Source organism: Rhinatrema bivittatum, chromosome 7, assembly GCF_901001135.1.
Source record: "Rhinatrema bivittatum chromosome 7, aRhiBiv1.1, whole genome shotgun sequence".
Taxonomy (NCBI): Eukaryota; Metazoa; Chordata; class Amphibia; order Gymnophiona; family Rhinatrematidae; genus Rhinatrema; species Rhinatrema bivittatum.
This window is the reverse complement of record NC_042621.1, coordinates 255,312,001-255,334,400: the sequence shown is the minus strand read 5'-3', so window position 1 is coordinate 255,334,400 and position 22,400 is coordinate 255,312,001. Positions and strand designations below refer to the sequence as shown.

The window sequence follows — 22,400 nt, the reverse complement described above, 5'->3', positions numbered from 1 at the left end:
TCATAATGCCTCTATATTGCTCCATGGTGAGACCACACCTTGAATACTGTGTACAATTCTGGTCGCTGCATCTCAAAAAAGATATAGTTGCGATGGAGAAGGTACAGAGAAGGGCAACCAAAATGATAAATGAGATGGAACAGCTCCCCTATGAGGAAAGGCTGAAGAGGTTAGGGCTGTTCAGCTTGGAGAAGAGACGGCTGAGGGGGGATATGATAGAGGTCTTTAAGATCATGAGAGGTCTTGAGCAAGTAGATGTGACTCGGTTATTTTCACTTTCAAATAATAGAAGGACTAGGGGGCATTCCATGAAGTTAGCAGTAGCACATTTAAGACTAATCGGAGAAAATTCTTTTTCACTCAACGCACAATAAAGCTCTGGAATTTGTTGCCAGAGGATGTGGTTAGTGCAGTTAGTGTAGCTGGGTTCAAAAAAGGTTTGGATAAGTTCTTGGAGGAGAAGTCCATTAATGGCTATTAATCAATTTTACTTAGGGAATAGCCACTGCTATTAATTGCATCAGTACACCAACTTGAACATACAAGGGAATGTTTGCTTGGTGGTAATCTTGTACGGAGGTTATTGAATGAGGGTAACCGATTTGCAGTTATTCTTTTATTAAATTGAACAATATCTCTCACGAATCTCTTCTTTAATTTTTGATTTTTCAATTTTCTAAAAATCCCTTCTCCCCTGCTGCTTTTCCGTCCCACTGTTATCTTATTTCATACTTATCAGGGTCGTCGCCTCTGTGATGTCTTATGGGTACGGAGCTGCTTGTCCGACACGGGCCATGTTTCGGCACGGGGTGCCTGCTTCAGGGACTATGGGAGAATGTGCTGTGTCCTATACTGGGTTCACAGCATACAGTAAGCCTTCAATATATAAAAATATTAATCTTAAACAGAAAAAAACTTCTACCAACTTTCTTTCACATTTATTAATAATGCTTAAATTTTGACCCACCTTGCCTTTGAAAACTTACTTGTATAAGGCTTCATTTGTCTTACGTGCGACGCCTGCTGTGCTTGTCTGGGCGTCGGGAGCTATTCTGGCTGTTTATACAGAACTGCCTAGGGAACCTACCTCCTACTCTCTGCCAAACTGAGGCTGTCTCAGGTGTGTATAATTAAGTCAATTCCTTGTGTTTTTGGTAATAACGGACCTGACAGGGGACTGCTTTTAATCGATGTTGTGTTTCTTCGTGTGAAGCGGACCTGATGGGAAACTTGTTCTCACCACGTCCGCTGATATTGCTTTTGATTTTTTCTCTCAGAGGGCGTCATTCATTTAACAAGGGGCGTTTCCCGGGCGGGGCTAGCAGCCGCGCCTGTCTACAGATTAGCAGCTTTCCTATTTCGCTTAATGCTCTGCCTCTTCTAAGAATTTATACTCATCTATGAAAAATTTTTTTTTATGAAAATTTTTTAACTTGTTTTAGGGCTTATGTTCTTCTGCTATGAAGCTTATGTGACTACTGTTAAATCCCTTCGTTTTGCTTTTCGGCAATAGCGGACCTGACGGGGAACTACTCCTGATAAATCATGTGTTTCTCCGTGTGGGGCGGACCTGGTGGGAAACCTGTTTTCACCACGGCCGCTGATACTGCTTAGGTTTTTTCAGGTTTTTTCTAAGAGGGCATCTTTGATCGGACAGAGGGCGTGTTTCGGGCGGGGCTGGGGGCCGCGCCAATCTATTGATTAGCTACTTTTCTTTTTAGCTTAATACTCTGTCTCTTCTTAGATTGTTATGCTCATTTATCGAGGTTTTTCTGCTTATGATGCAACTTTGAAGCTGATAATCATCTTGCCTGTCAATAGATTGGCGCGGCCCCCAGCCCCGCCCGAAACACGCCCTCTGTCCGATCAAAGACGCCCTCTTAGAAAAAACCTGAAAAAACCTAAGCAGTATCAGCGGCCGTGGTGAAAACAAGTTTCCCACCAGGTCCGCCCCACACGGAGAAACACATGATTTATCAGGAGTAGTTCCCCGTCAGGTCCGCTATTGCCGAAAAGCAAAACGAAGGGATTTAACAGTAGTCACATAAGCTTCATAGCAGAAGAACATAAGCCCTAAAACAAGTTAAAAATTTTTCATAAAAATTTTTTTTCATAGATGAGTATAAATTCTTAGAAGAGGCAGAGCATTAAGCGAAATAGGAAAGCTGCTAATCTGTAGACAGGCGCGGCTGCTAGCCCCGCCCGGGAAATGCCCCTTGTTAAATGAATGACGCCCTCTGAGAGAAAAAATCAAAAGCAATATCAGCGGACGTGGTGAGAACAAGTTTCCCATCAGGTCCGCTTCACACGAAGAAACACAACGTCGATTAAAAGCAGTCCCCTGTCAGGTCCGTTATTACCAAAAACACAAGGAATTGACTTAATTATACACACCTGAGACAGCCTCAGTTTGGCAGAGAGTAGGAGGTAGGTTCCCTAGGCAGTTCTATATAAACAGCCAGAATAGCTCCCGACGCCCAGACAAGCACAGCAGGCGTCGCACGTAAGACAAATGAAGCCTTATACAAGTAAGTTTTCAAAGGCAAGGTGGGTCAAAATTTAAGCATTATTAATAAATGTGAAAGAAAGTTGGTAGAAGTTTTTTCTGTTTAAGATTAATATTTTTATATATTGAAGGCTTACTGTATGCTGTGAACCCAGTATAGGACACAGCACATTCTCCCATAGTCCCTGAAGCAGGCACCCCGTGCCGAAACATGGCCCGTGTCGGACAAGCAGCTCCGTACCCATAAGACATCACAGAGGCGACGACCCTGATAAGTATGAAATAAGATAACAGTGGGACGGAAAAGCAGCAGGGGAGAAGGGATTTTTAGAAAAATTGAAAAATCAAAAATTAAAGAAGAGATTCGTGAGAGATATTGTTCAATTTAATAAAAGAATAATAGACGGAGGTTAAAGAGAGGATAACTGCAAATCGGTTACCCTCATTCAATAACCTCCGTACAAGATTACCACCAAGCAAACATTCCCTTGTATGTTCAAGTTGGTGTATTTTTGAAAAGGGAAAGAGGTTGGTTAGCGATTAATTGCATCAGTAGCATGGGATCTTCTTAGTGTTTGGGTAACTGCCAGGTTCTTGTGGCCTGGTTTTGGCCTCTGTTGGAAACAGGATGCTGGGCTTGATGGACCCTTGGTCTGACCCAGCATGGCAATTTCTTATGTTCTTATGTTCTTCCTACGAGTTAGCAAGGACTTCCTTCCTGCTGAATTCCATTCTGCATTGGAGACGCTTCGCTGTTCTCTATGCTGCTGACTACTTGTTCCTGTACTCCGGGACTTGAATGCTTTAGGTACCCGCTCCTCGGGGGCCTTGTCGCGTTCCGGCTATCCGCTCCTTGGAGGGCCTTCCTGCCTGGAGAATCCATCTACTCATGCTTGGGACATGCCTTGACCAGCATTGTGAGTACGCTTCTTCCACCTCTTGCTGACAGTACCTCTGGTGTACCCCATGCCTCTGGCCATTACCGTGCTCACCTCAGCAATCCTGCTTCTACGTGACAACACTTCAGAGTTGGTCCTACACCTTCCCAGCTCTACTGACCTCCTGCACCTCTGCTACCTACAACAGCTCAGATTCTCGGCATATCCCGTTCTGCGAGTCACTACCGGATCTACACTGCAAGATGTTCCAGCTTCAGGAGAGATTTCCCGGCATACCCGCTCCAAGGGCCACTACCAGGATCATCTTCACTGGGTAATCCCACTACTCTGGACTGTGCCTTACTCCCACTCGGTGGGCTCTATTCATATTTTCCAGTATAATAAAGTCTCATTGTTACAGAGTCCTTTTCTGCTGAGAACACGCCTATCGTGTTGAGTCCCTATAGGGCTCCTCCCTGTGGGTGGAGTCAGCTCTCCTGAGATCCAGGGTTCACAACCATACCAGAACATAACAGATTGTTAACTCCATGGACCAGGCTCATTCCTGGCCTGGCCGGACGTCTTGCTGAACAACAGAGGACCTTAGAGGCTTTGGCTAACGCCTTTAATCAGTTGAATTCTCGACTGAACGCTACTTCAACACCTGATAAGGATACTTTATTTATTTATTTATTTATTTATTTAACATTTTATATACCGGCATTCGTAGGACACATCATGTCGGTTCACAATTAACTGAGAAAGGAAATTACATTGAACAAGGGGGTTTAACTGGGAGAAATTGGATAATAATTGGATAAAAAGAACAAGGTAAAAAGCGAAGTACGAGAGAAAAGAGAAAGCAAGCATGGATAACTTAATTGGAAAGATATGGGTTTAAAATTACATATTACATATGTGAACTTATTTACAACGTTGGGGGGAGGGGTGAGGGGAGAGGGAAAGGGGGGGAGAATATATGCGAAAGGGGAGGTAGAGGTAAGGGAGGGAATGATATGGTAAAGAAGGCGGGGGGGGAGGCTGAAGAGGCTAAAAGGCGGGGGGGGGGGGGGTGGGGAGTGGAGGGGGGGAGTTAGGGGGAGCATGGGGTGTGCTGGAAGGGTTACCAGGGTGGGAAAGGTGGGAAGGGCTGTATATAGAATGCAGGTTCCTGTATGCGTGGGAGGCCTAGGGTTGAGAGGAGTTGGGGTAGGCCTGTTTAAACAGCCATGTTTTTATTCCTTTTTTGAAGTGGCTCAGGGATGGTTCTAGTCGGAGTTTGGCCGGGAGGGAGTTCCAGAGGGAGGGGCCCACGATAGAGAAGGCTCTTTCCCTGGTGGCGGTGAGGTGCCCAATTTTGAGTGAGGGGATTTGGAGGGTGCCGGCAAGGGTGTTTCTGGTGGGGCGGTTCGATTGCCGGAATTGAGGCATATCTTCAAGCCAGGGGGAGCTGTTTTTGTATAGGGTGTTATGTAGGATGGTGAGTGTTTTGTATTGGGAACGGAATGCAATGGGGAGCCAGTGGAGATTTTGTAGTATGGGAGTGATATGATCGGATTTTCTTGTGTTTGTTAGGATACGTGCCATGGCATTTTGGAGGATTTGAAGAGGTTTAGTAGTAGAGGCTGGGAGGCCTAGGAAAAGGGCGTTGCAATAATCGAGTTTGGATAACATGGTGGTTTGCATGACGGTGCGGAAATCATGGGCGTGAAGGAGAGGCTTCAATTTTTTGAGGGTTTGGAGTTTAAAGAAGCCTCCTTTTAGCAGTGATTTAATGTGGGATTTCAAGTTTAGTTGGTTGTCTAGGTAAACTCCTAAGTCTCTGACGCTATGTGGTAGTGATTGAGCTTGTGAGGCATTTTGGATCATATGGTGGATCGAGTTGGAAGATTGATTTGTTAGGATAAGGATTTCAGTTTTGGAGGTGTTGAGTGCAAGGTGGAGATTGGAGAGGAGTGAGTTGATGGAGGTCAGACAGGATTGTCATCTCAGGTGTTGTCTGTAAGAACTGCAGTGCCTTTACCAGCCCCTACTCGATTCTCAGGAGATTCCCTTTTGTGTAGGGGCTTTCTAAACCAGTGCTGTATGCACTTCTCGCTACAACCTACTTACTTTCCTATCGCAGTAGCCAAGACTACATATATCCTGTCTCTTCTAGGTGGGAAAGCCCTGGCCTGGGCTTCACCTCTCTGGCAGCATAATGATCCAATTCTTAGTGACCTATCTGGGTTTTTTGCTCTCTTCAAGTCAGTGTTTGACGACCCTGCTTGCAAGACAGTCACTGGATTTGCTCTTTTACACCTCCAACAAGGAGTTAAACCATTCCCGGACTATGTTATTGAATTTAAGACCTTATCTTCAGAACTGCACTGGGACTTGGGTTGCCTGTGGGATATTTTCTTGGAAGGCCTTAAGTCCCGCATTAAGGATGAATTAGTGGCTTGTGAATTGCCTGACACCTTGGACTCGCTCATTGACCTTGCGGGGCTGATAGATCGCCACCTGCGTGAATGTTCGCAGGTGGTAAAGAGCCCTAAGAAGCATCCATCAGGGAGTATTTGCTCACGTCCAGTGCCTGTGACTCAGACCAGGCCTACACCCACCATTGAGGAAGATGAACCCATGCAATTAGGCCACAGCCACTTAACCGCCAAGGAGAGGCGCTACCATAAGATATTAGGTCTCTGTATGTACTGCGGACAACCTGGCCATGCTGTTCACTCCTGTCCCATCTGTCCGGGAAACATTCAGGCCTAGGATCTGCTGGAGGACTCTTCCTAGGTCTGACTACTCCATCTCCTCCACTGACACTCCCAGTCTCAATCATCTCTGGGACTCTTGAGTTTCAAATCTTGCACTTGTAGACTCTGGGGCAGGCAGAAATTTCATACTTAAAAGACTGGTGGAACATTTATGGATTCCCATAGTTCTGACACCTACCCCACTGCTTCTCTCCTCAATACACGACGAGCCACTACCAGCAGAATTTTCATACACCACACAACCGATATGCTGCGCACTGGCTCTCTTCATACTGAGACCATCTCATTCCTGGTTCTCGACAAGGTCATTCATCCAGTGGTACTCAGGTTACCATGGCTGCAAGATCATGCACCCCAATTTGACTGGGGCACCTTGGAACTATCATGTTGGGGAGCAGCTTGTCACGATAGATGCTTGAAGAAGGTAACACCTACGCCTTGCATGTGAACTACTACATCTCTTACGAGCCTGCTACCACAGTACTCGTCCTTTCAAGACGTGTTTTCAAAGAAGGCAGCAGACGTGTTACCACCTCACCGATCCTTCAACTGTGCTATCAATTTATAGCCTGATTCTGAGCTCCCCAGAGGAAGGGTGTACCCACTTTCTCTATCAGAGACTGAGCTATGACGGCCTATATTCGAGAAAATTTACAAAAAGGATTTATCCGGCCTTCCAAAGTAATCTGCCAGAGCTGAATTCTTTTTTGTTGGCAAGAAGGATGGATCCCTTTGCCCATGTATCGACTACCGAGGACTTACCAAGATCACCATAAAGGACCAATAGCCTTTACCCCTGATTTCCGAGTTGTTTGACAGACTCCAGGGAGCCAAGATTTTCACAAAACTGGACCTCTGAGGGGCATACAATCTGGTTCGCATTCATCAAGGGGACGAGTGGAAGACGGCTTTTAATACCCGCGACGGCCATTTTGAATACTTGGTCATGCCCTTTGGCCTTTGTAACGCACTGGCCGTATTCCAAAATATGAGGAATGAGATCCTGCGAGATATGCTGTACCAATGTGTGGTTGTGTATTTAGACAACATACTGGTTTTCTCCCAAAACCTGCAAAGTCATCAAGTGGACGTTGCTAGAGTCCTGCAGAGATTATGTAATAATCACCTCTACGCTAAGCTAGAAAAATGCTCTTTCCATCAGGAGTCTGTTCCCTTCTTGGGCTACATGGTGTCTAGCCAGGGCTTCCAAATGGATCCACAAAACACCAAGAGCATTCAAGACTGGCCCCAACCCACTGGTCTAAAGGCACTTTGCCGGTTTCTCGGCTTCACCAATTATTATCGCATATTCATCCACCACTACTCTACCTTGACTGCACCGCTTACTGCCATGATGAAGAAGGGAGCCAATCCTTCTCAGTGGTCTCCAGAAGCTGTTGCTGCCTTTCAAACCCTCAAGGAGGCCTTTCTCAAGGAACCTTGCCTTCGCCACCCGGACCCTCGACGACCATTTGTTGTCGATGATGACGCCTTCGATGTCAGAGATGATGCTGTCCTTAGTCAGAACAGTGTCACCCACACACTGCACACTTGCTCTTTTTTTCCCGGCGTTTTTCTCCAGCTGAACAAAATTACGGGATAGGAGACAAAGACCTGTTGGCTATCAAGCTGGCATTTGAGGAATGGTGCCCGTGGCTCAAGGGGGCACAACATCAGATAACGGTCTACATTGACCACAAAAATTTGGAATATCTGCGTCATGTGCAGTGACTGAATCACAGACAGGCCCACTGGTCCTTATTTTTTAATCAGTTTGACTTTTTACTCAAGTATTTTCCTGCTGACAAAAATACCCATGCAGACGCTCTCTTATGCTCCTTCACTTCAGAGGATGTTCCGGATGCACCACGCCGTATCATCGATCCCGTAAAAGTGACTCTGTCCACTACTCATTCCGTTCCAGCTGGGAAGACAGTGGTTCCCCAAACCCTGAGAAAGAAGATTCTTAAATGGGCCCATGATTCCCTTTTCGCCGGTCATCCTGGGCAAGCTCGTATGTTATCCACCTTGCAGAGATACTACTGGTGGCCATCAATGAAGGAGGATGTATGAGCATATGTTGAATCTTTCGCCACCTGCGTGAGACAGAAGCCTCCGGCCGGTCGCCCTTGGGGTCTTCTTCAGCCTCTGCCAGCCCCAAGCGAACCTTGGACACACATCTCAATTGATTTTGTCGTTGACTTGCCAGTATCCAATGGAAATAACACCATTTGGATCACAGTGGATTGCTTCTTGAAAATGGTGCACTTTGTGGCATTGCCCGGGTTACCATCAGCCCCAGAATTGGCAAAGCTGTTTATATGACACATCTTTCGCTTACATGGCATGCCGAAGAATATCCTTTCGGATAGAGGTGTACAGTTCACGGCTAAATTCTGGAGAGCCCTTTGTAAGAAATTCGATATTTTGTTGGATTTAACGTCAGCATACCTTCCACAATCAAATGGTCAAACTGAAAGAACGAACCATACTCTCAAACAGTTTCTCCGCTCCTACATCAACTCCAAACAAAGCAACTAGTCAGAATTGCTCCTCTGGGCTGAGTTCACCCTGAATTCACATCCATCAGCCGCTACTGGATTGACACCTTTTCAACTTGGTTATGGTCGTCAGCCATTACCTCCACTGCCAGTACCCTTGTCAGTTTCATCTCCTGCAGCTCAGGCTTCAGCAGAAGAACTCCATCAGCTTTGGGAACAAACCAAAGGCCTTTTACAAAAGGCAGGACAACAGGCCAAGAAATGTTATGACGCTCATCACAGAGCAGTACCTCAATTCCAACCTGGAGACAAGGTATGGCTCAGTACCAAGTTCATCCGTCTCAAGCTGCCATCTGTGCGATTTGCTCCTCACTACATTGGGCCTTTTGCCATTTTCCGCTGCCTGGGACCAGTAACTTACAGCCTACAACTACCTACTTCCTTGAAGATACATAATGCTTTCCACGTATCTCCCTTGAAGCCACTTATCCTCTCCGAGTTTTCTAAGAAGACTCCGGACCCACAACCTCTTACTGACAAAGAGGATATTATTTACCAAGTGGATGACATTCTTGACGTGCGAAAACACGGAAAGTGCTGGGAGTACCTCATATCCTGAGAAGGATATGGCCCGGAAGAAAATAGTTGGGAGCTGCAAATAACATCCTTGACAAGGATTTAATTCATCAATTCCATCTAACTCATCCAAAGAAGCCGAAACCCACGGGGAAGAGACCTAAGAAGGGGGGTACTGTTGTGCCCGTTGGTCACAGACAGCTGTGATCTCTCATGCTCACCTCTTTTTTCCCTACTACAGCTGTTCTTGGACAAATGGCGGCCTCTGCCTGCAAACTCCTCCTTCCCCGCCATCCCCAGGATGGAGTGGGCGACTCCGTTCGCCATTTTGATTCTGGGATAATCTAGAGCACACGCGCCTGCCAGGCCCTGTCTTGTACACATTGTGGCGGGAACCTCAGGGGAGTCCCCTCCGTATAACGTCACCTGCCAGTGTACTTAAGCTGTTCAGCCTGTTCTTCCTACAAGTTAGCAAGGACTTCCTTCCTGCTGAATTCCACTCTGCATTGGAGATGCTTCGCTGTTCTCTACGCTGACTGCTTGTTCCTGTATTCCGGGACTTGAACGCTTTAGGTACCCGCTCCTCGGAGGCCTTGTCGCGTTCCGGCTATCCGCTCTTTGGAGGGCCTTCTGCCTGGAGAATCCATTTACTCACGCTTGGGACTTGCCTTGACCAGCATCGTGAGTATGCTTCTTCCACCTCTTGCTGACGGTACCTCCAGAGTACCCCATGCCTCGGGCCATTACTGTGCTCGCCTCAGCAATCCTGCTTCTATGTGACAACACTTCAGAGTTGGTCCTGCACCTTCCCAGCTCTAATGACCTCCTACACCTCTGTTACCTACAACAGCTCAGATTCTCGGCGTATCCCGTTCTGCGGGTCACTACAGGATCCACACTGCAAGATGTTCCAGCTTTAGGAGAGATTCCCTGGCATACCCCGCTTCTTGGCCACTACCGGGGTCATCTTCACTGGGTAATCCCACTACTCTGGACTGTGCCTTACTCCCACTCGGTGGGCTCTACTCATATTTTCCAGTGTAATAAAGTATTTTTGTTTTAGTGTCCTTCTCTGCTGAGACCACACCTAATGTGGTGAGTCCCCATAGGGCTCCTCCCTGTGGGTGGAGTCAGCTCTCCTGCAATTCAAGGTTCACAACCATACCAGAACATAACAATTGTCTTCATTCTTTTTTAGGTAATCTGTTTCCCTGATACATCGAAACATGGGCTTGATTCAGATGGATGTCATGTATCAAGCACAGCTTTTTTGAAATGTCTTCTTGGTGAGACAGCCATTTTTCAAAGCTAAGTACATAGTGCAATAGTATAAAATTTTAAATTTTAATAAAAAATGTGTTTGAATTAGAAGAATGTATGGGTTTCTAATAGATGTGGAGGGAAGTAGTTGGGGAGGATGGTTGAAAATTGAAGATATTGTTAATGTTCTTGCAGATGAAAACATATTGACCCTACTTCTCTATCTGAAAATTTGCTTCCATTAATTAATAATACATCCACTTCAGATCCAAATGATCTAATAAACGAATGGGATATTGCCCTTACAACCACAATAGATAAAATCACTCCAATAAAATCAACTAACAAGAAAAGAATCACATCTGTGCCCTGGTTTACCCAGTCTTTAATTACCCATAAAAGGAAATTACGTAAACTTGAATATAAATGGAAAAACACAAAAATAATACCAATTACGAAGCTTATCACTCTGAATTACTATCATACTATTCTGCAGTTAATACTGCAAAGAAAAGTTACTACTCCAAGCATATTCAGTAATCTAATAACAATCCTAAAGTACTATTTATCATTGTAAAATCTATCACAAACCATAATAATCATAATCAACAGTATCCCAAAGCTGACTCTACAATAGAATTGTGTAATCTATTTGGAAACATTTTCCAATCAAAAATTTAAAAAACTAATCATTACATTTCCGTCATTTCTTCCATTAACCTCAGCTACCCAACCAACTCAACTCTGGGGTACTTTTGAATCTGTTGCCAGTACTGAAATTGCCAAATTATCTCCAAAATAAAACCTTCTCATCCGCTGTCTCCATGTCCAACTGCTCTTCTGAAAATGATTAAATATGATATAGCCTTACCAATCACCAACTTTGTCAACTCTTTTCTCTCTAAAGGCACTTTACCTGATTCATTAAAGATTGCTGCTGTTACCACAATTCCCAAGAAAATGACAAATGAACCAGATTTTTGTGACTTTTGTCCGGTTTCATCTTTACCATTTCTTGCTAAAGTAATTGAATCCATAGTCTTGAAATAACTCAGAACATTCTTAAGAAAGAACATAGAACATAAGAAATTGCTATGCTGGGTAAGACCAAGGGTCCATCAAGCCCAGCATCTTATTTCCAACAGCTTTGACGCAGGGACTTCAATATATCACTGTCTTCTTGGATCTTTCTGCTGCATTTGATACTATAAATCATAACATCTTACTATCTCGCCTTTCTAGTATAGGCATAGCCGGAACAGTCTTCTCCTGGTTCTAATCCTATCTTTCCAATAGATCTCAACAGGTCTTTATAAATGATTCTAGCTCAGATCAATTTGCTTTAAAAACAAGAGTCGCACAAGGGTCTGTAGTATCAGCACTACTATTCAATATCTACCTCGTGCCGATTTGTCAATTACTTTCCACCTTAGGAGTATCCTACTGCTTGTATGCCGATGACATACAATTTTATTTTCCAACCAAACACAACTGGAATACCACACTAAAATCTCTCAAACTCTGTTTATCCACTATTAAAACATGGCTATCCCAAAATAAACTCTGCTTAAATCTAGCAAAAACTGAAATAATGATCTTAGAACATCCACAATTTGAAAACATACCAAATTCCATAATCTTGGCATCATCTTGGATCTGAAATTAAACCTATCCAATCATATCAAATCCATCACTAAATCTTCTTTCTACAAACTCTGACTACTTAAACATATCAAACCATTTCTTGACCTATCACAATTTCGGACAGTGGATTCTAACAGGTCTGGACTACTGGAACTCTCTCTGTTTAGGGCTACCTCAAATTGCTTTACGCTCACTCCAACTTGTTCAAAATGCTGCAGCTTGACTTCTTTCTAATTGTAAGCTACATGACCACATATCACCAGTCCTTTTTTACCTACTCTGGCTCCCTATTAAATGGAGAATTCAATACAAAACTTTAACAATAATACATAATCTTGTTCATAATAATCACAAGTCATGGTTATCAGCTACTCTACAACTCTACACCCCCTACAGAAATCTAAGATCAAAAAATCAATTACTACTACAAATTCCATCACCAAAATCAAGTTGAGTTAGGGAATAGCAACTACTATTACTGGCATTAGAAACATGGGATCTATTTAATGTTTGGATACTTGTCAGGTACTTGTAACCTGGATTGGGCACTGTTGAAAACAGGATGCTGGGCTTGATGGACCCTTGCTCTTACCCAGTATGGCAACTTCTTATGTTCTTATAATCTGCCAATGCTGAAGCTCTAGGTGGCAAACAACACTACAAATATAACAAAAAGGACAAGAACAATACAAAAACAAAACCAGCTTGGCAGAAAAAAAGTCACTATAAAGCAAATGTTGCTTACCTGTAACAGGTGTTCTCACAGGATAGCAGGACGTTAGTCCTCACATATGGGTGACATCATAGGGTGGAGCCCAATCACGGAACACTTTTGTCAAAGTTTCTAGAACTTTGACTGCACCTACTGGGCATGCCCAGCATGGCACTAAACCAGCAGCCAGCAGGGGTCCCCCTTCAATTTTGTTTAAAGCTACAGGAAGTGCCGAAAAATAAAATAAGAAAATGTAACGAACCCGACACCGCGGGGTAGTGGGCGGGTTTTGTGAGGACTAACATCCTGCTGTTCTGTGAGAACACCTGTTACAGGTAAGCAACATTTGCTTTCTCACAGGACAAGCAGGATGATAGTCCTCACATATGGGTGAGTACCGAGCTGAGGATGTCCGAGAAATGCACCAAATGTACCCAAGATGTGCAATAGGCACAAGGACTGGGGTGGAATTTGGTAGAGGGCATCCTGAACCCTAACGGGCAGGCGGAAGGGTGTTGGTACGCCAAGTTGTAAAAAGGTTACGCAGGACAGACTGGCCGAAGATGGAATCTTGTTTTCCGGCCTTGTCTAAGCAATAATGGGCTGTAAAGGTATGGAGAGTACTCCAGGTAGCAGCCCTGCAAATGTCAGGAAGTGGCACCGAGCGTAGGTGTGCTACTGAAGTCGCCATGGCCCTCACAGAGTGTGCTTTAACATGGTCTTGAAGTGAATGCCTACTTGCTGATAGCAAAAAGATATGCAGTCTGCTAACCAGGAGGAGAGAGTCTGCTTACCCACAGGCTGCCCCAATTTGATGGAATGGAAAGAGACAAATAATTGAGTGCTTTTCCTGTGGGCAGCTGTACGGTCTAGATAGAACGCTAGAGCCCGTTTACAGTCAAGGGTATGCAGAGCCTGTTCTCCTGGATTGGAGTGGGGCCTGGGAAAGAAGGTAGATAGTATAATAGCTTGATTAATGTGAAACTCCGATACTACCTTAGGTAAGAACTTAGGGTGAGTGTGGAGTACTGCCCGGTCCTGCATAAGTTTAGTGTAAGGCGGATAGGTAACTAGGGCCTGTAACTCACTAACTCTGCGAGCAGATGTGATTGCCCAAAGAAAAATCACTTTCCATGTGAGACAGTGAAAATCATAGGATTGGAGAGGCTCGAATGATGGTTTTATGAGCCGACCCAAAACCAGATTGAGGTCCCAAGAAGGGGCCGGAGGGTGCAGTGGAGGCTTGAGGTGAAGCAAGCCCTTCAGAAAACGTGTTACGAGGGGTTGTACTGAAATAGGAACATCCCCGACACCTCTATGGAAGGTGGCCACCGCACTGACATGCATTCTGATGGAGGAGGTTTTTAGACATGATTCTGACAAGTGCCAGAGATAGTCTAGAAACCTCATGGTGGAACAGGTAAAGGGATCAAGGGATTGAGAAGAACACCATGATTTAAACCTGTTCCATTTGTAAAGATAAGATTTTCTTGTGGAAGGCTTCCGAGAAGCAATTAGGACACGGGAAACTGGCTCCGAAAGGTTAAGTGGCTGAAGAATTAACCTTTCAACAACTAGGCCGTCAGAGACAAGGCCTGAAGATTGGGGTGGTGTAGGCACCCGTCGTTCTGAGTGATCAGAAGTGGGTCCTTTCCCAAGGGAATGTGCCTGCGAATGGAGAGGTCCTGAAGTATTGGAAACCACACTTGGCGAGGCCAGTGAGGTGCTATCAGGATCATGCTTCCCTTGTCCTGACGTAACTTCACGAGAGTCTTCGAGAGAAGCGGAAGTGGAGGGAATTCATATAGGAGACCAGTTGCCCATGAGAGGGAAAATGCATCTCTTGGCTGAGAGTGTTGGCTGCGAGTGAGAGAGCAAAAGTTCTGTACTTTGCGGTTCTGAGGTGATGCAAAGAGGTCTATGTGGGGGTAACCCCAACGTTGGAATATTGATTCCGCTACAGTGGGGTTGAGGGACCACCCGTGTGGTTGAAAGGTGCGACTCAGCTTGTCCACCAACACATTGTCCACTCCCGGCAAGTAGGTGGCCCTGACGTACATCAAAGGGAGAGGGCCTCCGCCCATATCTGCGCAGCCTCCTGACACAGTAGGTAGGAGCCCGTCCCTCCCTGTTTGTTGATGTACCACATGGCCACCTGGTTGTCCGTCTGAATGAGGATGACCTGGTTGGAAAGGTGATCCTGAAATACCCTGAGAGCATATCTGATTGCTCGCAGCTCCAGGAAATTGATTTGGCGTTTGGCTTCCTCTGGAGACCAAGTTCCTTGTGTCTGCAAATTGGCGACATGGGCTCCCCAGCCAAGGTTGGAAGCATCGGTGGTGAGAATTATTTGAGGGTCTGGAGCCTGGAAGGGCAGGCCTCGGAGGAGATTGATCTGATTTTGCCACCAAGCTAGAGACTGACGAAGTGAGTCGGTGATGTGGACAGTGATCGATAGAGGTTGGACGGACTGAGTCCATTGTGACCTTAAGAGTCCACTGCATGACTCTCATGGCCAAGTGGGCCATTGGGGTAACCTGTACTGAGGACGCCATGTGTCCCAGCAGGATGAGGAAGTGGCGTGCAGTCATGCCGTGCTGAGACTGTAGCTGGTGTGCGAGAGAGATGAGAGTGAGAGCTCGCTGTCGAGGCAGAATTGCCTTTGCCGATGGAGTCTGTGCATCCACCTTATCGATGGCCTTCTGAACCATCCGGTCCAGTTCTTCACAGAGACCTGGAGCATGCAGCCCCAACTCCGGAAGGGAAGAAGGAGGCAGAGGCATAGCTAGAGGGACCACCGTTAAAGGCGGAGTCGCAGCTCCTGAAACCCGTCCAGGTGAGGGTTGCCTCGGTGACCCGGTCGCAGAAAGGGTCGGTGCCTTTTCTGGATGGGGTTTCTTCAATGGCAGCTCGGACGATGGCGAGGTTGATGATTTTCCTTCATCGAAGGTCCGAGACTTCTGGTGCCAATGCCGATGTTTCTCTCTACGATCTCCTTGATCCTGAGGGGGAGTAGAGGTAGTCAAAGGCTGAGAAGTTGTCGACGCCGGACGGTCACCAGCCGGTGGCCGATACTGGCACGAAGTGGACGGTGCTGGTTCAGACGACGTCGATGCAATAGACGGCGTCAGAGTTTGAGAACGGAAGAGAAGCTCCATTTTCTCCATTCTGGCCTTGCGACCTTTTGGTGACATTAAGGCACATTTGGTGCAAGTCAGGACATCATGCTCGCACCCGAGACACATTACACAGACTTTATGCGGGTCTGTAATCGACATGGTGCGAGTACAGTCCGGGCACCGACGGAACCCCGACGCCACAGCCCTTGAAAAAATTTAGCCACGGTACGGTCAATTGCCAGTAGGCCGAGAGGGCCAAACTCGACGGGAATCGACCGAAAACAGGTAAAAACTTACCGGAGTACCATGGAGTCAAAAATTTGAAGGAGGGACTCCTGTGGGGTATGAAAGTTTTTAGTAATTCCGTGAGGAAAATTCCTGTCAGGAATCTCTGTGGAGCTCCTTAACCCGCGTGGCTACTGCTGTGCGGAAAAACAAAGACTGAAAGGGGACCCCTGCTGGCTGCAGGTTTAGTGCCATGCTGGGCATGCCCAGTAGGTGCCAGTCAAAGTTCTAGAAACTTGGACAAAAGTGTTCCGTAATTGGGCTCCATCCTGTGATGTCACCCATATGTGAGGACTACCATCCTGCTTGTCCTGTAAGAAAAGACTATTACAAAAATGTTTATCTGGACAGCAGAACTTAGCTAGCCTAAGGCCAATATGGCCTTGGCCATAGGTGCCACTGTTGATGGGTGCTGTGCTGCTGACCCCACTGCAAGCAGTTGTTCATGGTAGGGCTGGTGGGTTAGGAGGAAAGTCTGCTTATGGTCTCAACAATCCTCCTGATGTTTTCTCTCCTTCTGCTCCCTACTCACAAGAGGGTGCAACTGATCCCCCCTTTCCCACATGACTGTACTAGGACTGGGGAGGATGAACAGTACCCTTCTGTAAAGGCAGCACTATAGCTAAAGCAGGAGAAACAAAGACAGTCAACACAGGGTCCATCTCTGAGCCAGCATGTGCTCAAGCCCTGTAGTGGCACCACCCCTACACAGGTTTCCTCAGTAACAGGAAATCTGTATGGAAGGAGAGGGTGGAGCTGTGGCAGGACCTGAGAGTATACCCTCTGCGAGAGAGGCCCCACATTCACTAACTTTTTCTCTCCTATGAGGGGAACATAGGAGGTTAAAGGGGTGTCTGCCAGTGCCTCCTCTACGCCTGAGTGATGCTGCATTGCAATGCTGACACTGGAACCCGAATGAAAGGTTCTTGCCCAACAGGTGCCCTAGACGGCTCAGAGATGCAGTCAGAACCTGGAATGACAGGGCAATCGGCAGCCCAGGAGACTGGGAAACAGTTCCTGGAGCCATCAGCAGTGCATAACCAGTAGATGGTTGGCGAGGAAAGAAAGATAGGGGATAAATGAATGGAGCTGGGGGGAAGAGAGTGAAAAGTCTGCTGGGCCTAAGTGGGAAGAGAAAGATGGAGTTGCTGGGGTTAGGGGGTGGGAAAAATAGTGTCTGCTAGAGATAGGGGTGGGAAAGATGGCTACTGGAGAGTTGGGAAAGGTCTAAGACAAGGGGCTGATGTTGCTGGGGTGGGAAAGAGGAGTTGCTGGGAATGGGGGGCTAAGATGAAGAGAGGGGGCAAGGAAAGACAAGGGGTTGCTCGGGCTAGTGGAGGAGAGAGGGAGGCTTCTAGGGTTCAGGGGTGGGGAGGATACTGTGACAGAGCCAATGCTGGCACATAGGTGTAATGGGAGTAGAACTGGCAGAGGGGTACAAACCTAATACCGTTGGCCCAAAGCTGTCATGGCAATGAACAGACATAGTATACTGGAGGGAATCTAAAATGGGGGAAAAATCCTCAGGTAGTTGTGTGTTGTGTAGAGGTTGAGGGTGCACCTTTTCAAGCCATAGCTGCCAAATTGCCTGGCTATTGCTCTGCTGGACAAATACGTTTTTAACAACATCTTAAAGCTCTTGATACATACTGACTTTTAATAGTATTATTGAATGGAGCACTACATGTCTACAGACAGCTGAACAGGTTACGTCACATTGCAGACCCTCAGTATAATAACTGTAAGGAAGACCAGAGAGCAGATTTACAGTGAAGTTATATGCATTTTTCAGTATAGGTCCCAAATCTGTTATTGTGGACTGCTACATACCTTATCCAGTTTAAGGCACTGTTTCATATTATATATTATATTTAAAAATTGGAGTTGTAACCTAAATATGTTGCTAACTGCTGGAGTCTGATAAATTTGGGTGACTCATGTTTGCAGTACTTACTGTATGTCACAATAGTAAACTACAAAATCTCACATCTTGTCTTTAAAATGTTAATATTAAAATCCATAGTTTGGCTCTGGGAAGGACAAAAAGCACTTTTTAGGAAGGAACCACTATTTGAACATTTAATGATCAAATAAAGATCTTCCCATTTAATTCTAAATATTTATATATTTCTAGCAGGAGCATGAACTGAAAAAGGATAGTAAAAGCATAAAACATGGACTTTGAAATATATTAGCAGTTATAAAATACCAATAAAGATGGGAGGGGCAGAGTCAATATGGCGGCAGGCTAATGCTGGCGGTTTGGAGCTGCTCGTGGTTTTTCTCCTGGAACTTGAAATTCCTTTAAAGAATGCCCTCTAAGAGAAAAGGACGCATGAGGGTATATCCCTCCATACCCCCGACCTTACCAGGGCAACGTACAATCCCCGAACTCGCTGCACTTTACCCGATTGGGGAAGTAAAAATCCCCACTGAGAATTCGCCGTTGGGAGCGACGAAAGCCTCTGGGGAAACATCTTTGAATCCCCCGGACATGTGTCATCTGGTTGTACCAGGACTACAACCTCCTGCAGTATCCATGGTGTTGTAAGCCGAACCGAAGTGCCCCGCCGAAAAACCGGAGGGAATGGAATCTGTAAGGAGAGGCCCGGAGAGTGCGGATACAGGGGAAGACCTGGAATCGCTAGGAGCCATGGCCCCAGCCCTGCCTGACCTCGGAGAGAGGGGTGAGTTACCTTGTATAGAAGATCACAGGGGACCCACGGCAGAGGAAGAAGTGGTGAGCTTGCAGGGAGGAACAGCAGCCAAAGGTCGTCCCAAACCGGACTTGGTTACTCTTGACTCCCTTTGGGAGTTAGTAGCTTCGTATGACCTCACTTTTCAGGGGTTTACAAAGCAGTTAAATTTGTTGTCAGGAAAACTGGACAAAGTAACTCATGAACATGATGGTTTGATAAAAGAAAATACAAACAAGATAACTATGATACAAGAAGAAGTGAAGTTGATGAAAAACATTTGTCAAACTTTAATCCAAGATAAGCAAGTGATGAATAAAAAAATGGAGGCTATAGAAAATAGACTAAGAAGACTAAACCTAAGAATCTTAAACTTCCCTAAGGTTATAGGGGAGCATCCTCGAGTTACTTTGACGGAGATTCTAAAAATTTCACCTGAACATTTACCATCTATTAATAAAGTCTATTTTCTCCTATATAATAGAGCTAGAGAGGGGAATCGGCCACAGTTAGACTTGAATAACCTAACTGATATCTTGGAATCCTCAATAGAAATATCTGAAAGGGCAACCTTCCTTATCTCTTTGGTTATGGAGGTTGATGTGAGTTTGTTAATGAAGCATTACTTTCAACATATGAGAGAGAATTTCATGGGCCAACAAGTTCAGGTTTTCCCAGACTCGTCGAAGGTAACTCAGGAAAGGAGGAAAGCCTTTCTCTCTATGAGACAAGAATTAAATACAGTAGGGGCTAAGTTGCTTTTAAGATATCCATGCAAATGCGTGGTCACCTACAATAAAGATGTTTATATATTTTTTGCACCCGGAACAGCTAAGAATATTTATAGACTCTAGAAAGAGGGCGTATTTAACCTCCTCTCAATAGAGGGGCATGGGTAATAATGCAAGTCTAAATATATATTTGGGGTAAAGAACTGAACCTGTTAAGCTTTTACTAAGTTTTGTTCGATGTTTTTTTATTTACTAAGTGAGGTCTCCAAATATTTTCTCCCCCCAATTCACAAAGATTGTGATCTAATAATTTGAGTTAATAATTACATATAGAAAAATGGATGTATGTAAAGAAATATGTTACTGTTTTCGGATTCAAGGTATATCTTTGTAAAATTATTGAAAATGATTAAAATATAAAAAAAAAAATACCAATAAAGTGTACCGTATCATTCCACAATAATGAAAAGAAGCTTTGATTTACTAGTGCTTAGAAAGGCAATTAAGAAAGATAAATAAACTAAGCATCATGGCTAAGTTCTAATTTCTTCTGTTTTCTAACAGGGTTTCCCCAAATCTGATCCTCAAGGGCAAGGCATGCAAATATTTTCATGCATATTCATTATGGAAACCTGAAAATCAGATTGGTTTGCAGCCTTTGAGGGCTCCTGCTCTTACCAAAGCACAAACATTTAGATGATATAGTTCTTACACCTTTTATTAAGTGCTTTGTTCTGTGGGATAGACTATATTAATATGTATATCTGTTTTAATAATATAGAAAGGCTATGAACTTTCAGAAGTTGCACGTAATTTTATAGCTTTTTTTTTTAATAAGGAAAAATGACTAGGATTCCATTTAAACCAGGGTTGGCCAACTCCAATCCTCAAGAGCCACAAACAGGCCTGGTTTTTAGGATCTCCACAATGAATATGCATCAGATAATTTCCATGCGCTGCATCCATTGTATGCAAATATCTCATGAATATTCATTGAGGTTATCCTGAAAACCAAGCCTGTTTGTGATTGGAGTTGTTACCCCTACTCTGAAAGATTACAGGTACCATGAGACCTTTTCAGACCCAAACCATTTTACAACTCCATTTCTAGGATGTTGGTGGATGGAATGTAGGCTGGCTTCAAATCCATCCATAGCATCAGCCTGCCTTATGGAAGTTCAACCTTGCTGCCAGCAGCAGTTTTAGTATCTGTACTTACAGGGTTCATGGATTCCAGGGTTGTCACTGAACTCCAGGACATAGAGGTGTCTCCCTTGGGTGCTTCTCCCGATACTGTAAATCCTAGTGATGTATGGGCACTCATTTTGCACATTATAGAGAGCCCGTACCAAATCCTCATACTGGTGGTGATGAAAATTTACAGAAACTGCCACCTTAAACAGAAAGAGGAACTTAACAAGAAACCACAACCCCTCTGCCATCCTTCCAGTCTCAAGAACAAGGGATACTTCTTACACGCAGAGTAACACAGACTCCTTGTCTCTCTTCCTTTTGGGCAACCAAAGCGTGTACTATAAGCTGCTTGCTCCAGTTTCACAACTAAGTGCCAGCCCACTGCAGCCCCTGAAGGGTTGGAGTTTTGAAGTGAGTTGTGAAAGTCTCTTTCTGCCTCCCTCCCTGTGCCTCTCACCTCCAAATCATTTGTAATCTGAAATCTAATAGTGCTGTCTCCTCCCACCTCCCCTCTATTCCCCCCCCCCCCCCAGGTAGGACTCGGTGTTGCCCCACAAATTGTAACTATTTTAGTTCATTTATTAACTGGACTGTAAACAGGCCCTTCCTGGCAGTCCAGTAACTATTTCAGTCCAGGAGAGTTTTAAACAAAAAGCTAATATTAATTTGACCTGTGTGCCTTTAACTATTTTCCGGCTGTTTAGTACATTCCAAGTTCAGAAACAAGGGCTTCATGTACATCTGTCCTCTGGACTTTGTAATAATAGTTCTACGAAAATGTGATATTGTGGAGGATCTATTTACCTTTTCTAAAGCAAACACTGAACAGCCAAGGGAAGATGAGTACTGAGTCCACCTCAGTAAATCTGTTGTAGTCAGGCTAGCGAGATCCAGGCAGGAACTTGCTGCACTTTCGATTAACCAGTTTAGGAAGAGAGATAACAATCCTTGCATACCTTCAAATAGGAAATAATGTCTTTATAAATAGCTAAATTCCTTGACACCATTCTGTTATATATAGTATGTGGGTATTGACTTTCAATTGTTTTAAAATCATGATGGAAAAGGTCCCATTTCCGTTATGCTTATACCTGTAGCTGGTTTGGAAAGACCCAAGACAAATGTAACCCCACCCCAGTGTGCAAGTCTAGCATGGGTTGAGGCCAAAAATGTATTTATACTCTTTGGGGCAGGGACCCTGACTAGCTGAAGCACCTCCTTTACTTCCCAAGGTATGGATTTACTGGACTGGGGGAAGAAAAGAGTCCTCTCATGTCCTGATGTGACAGGGGTGGTTTCTTTACACATTCCCTGAGGTGTGTAATTTCCCCTGGGGAGGATGTTTGTCCCTGAGGTGGGTGCAGTGAGTACAGAAATAAATACTCTGAAACTTGGTTAGTGTCCAAAATAAGCCTTTACTGTTAAACACTGATTGTGAATGTCACAAAAGTCAACTGCAGCACCACAGAAATTGTTCAATTCCTTTGCAATCTCTTCAGTCTATCTGTGCAGGACTCACATATCAGGCAGGGAAAA

The 22,400-nt window shown here is 44.9% G+C and overlaps 1 protein-coding gene across 1 annotated transcript in view; it reads right to left on the bottom strand.

Moving 5' to 3' along the window:
• The window catches only part of CPN1 (carboxypeptidase N subunit 1), a 79,261-nt gene extending 57,966 nt beyond the window's left edge, over positions 1-21,295 (bottom strand). Inside the window, exon 1 of the mRNA XM_029610062.1 lies at positions 20,890-21,295. Within this exon, the coding sequence (XP_029465922.1) occupies positions 20,890-21,112 (223 nt within the window). The 5' untranslated portion in view covers positions 21,113-21,295. The remainder of the gene's footprint in view (positions 1-20,889) is intronic.
• Between the last annotated feature and the right edge of the window lie 1,105 nt (positions 21,296-22,400).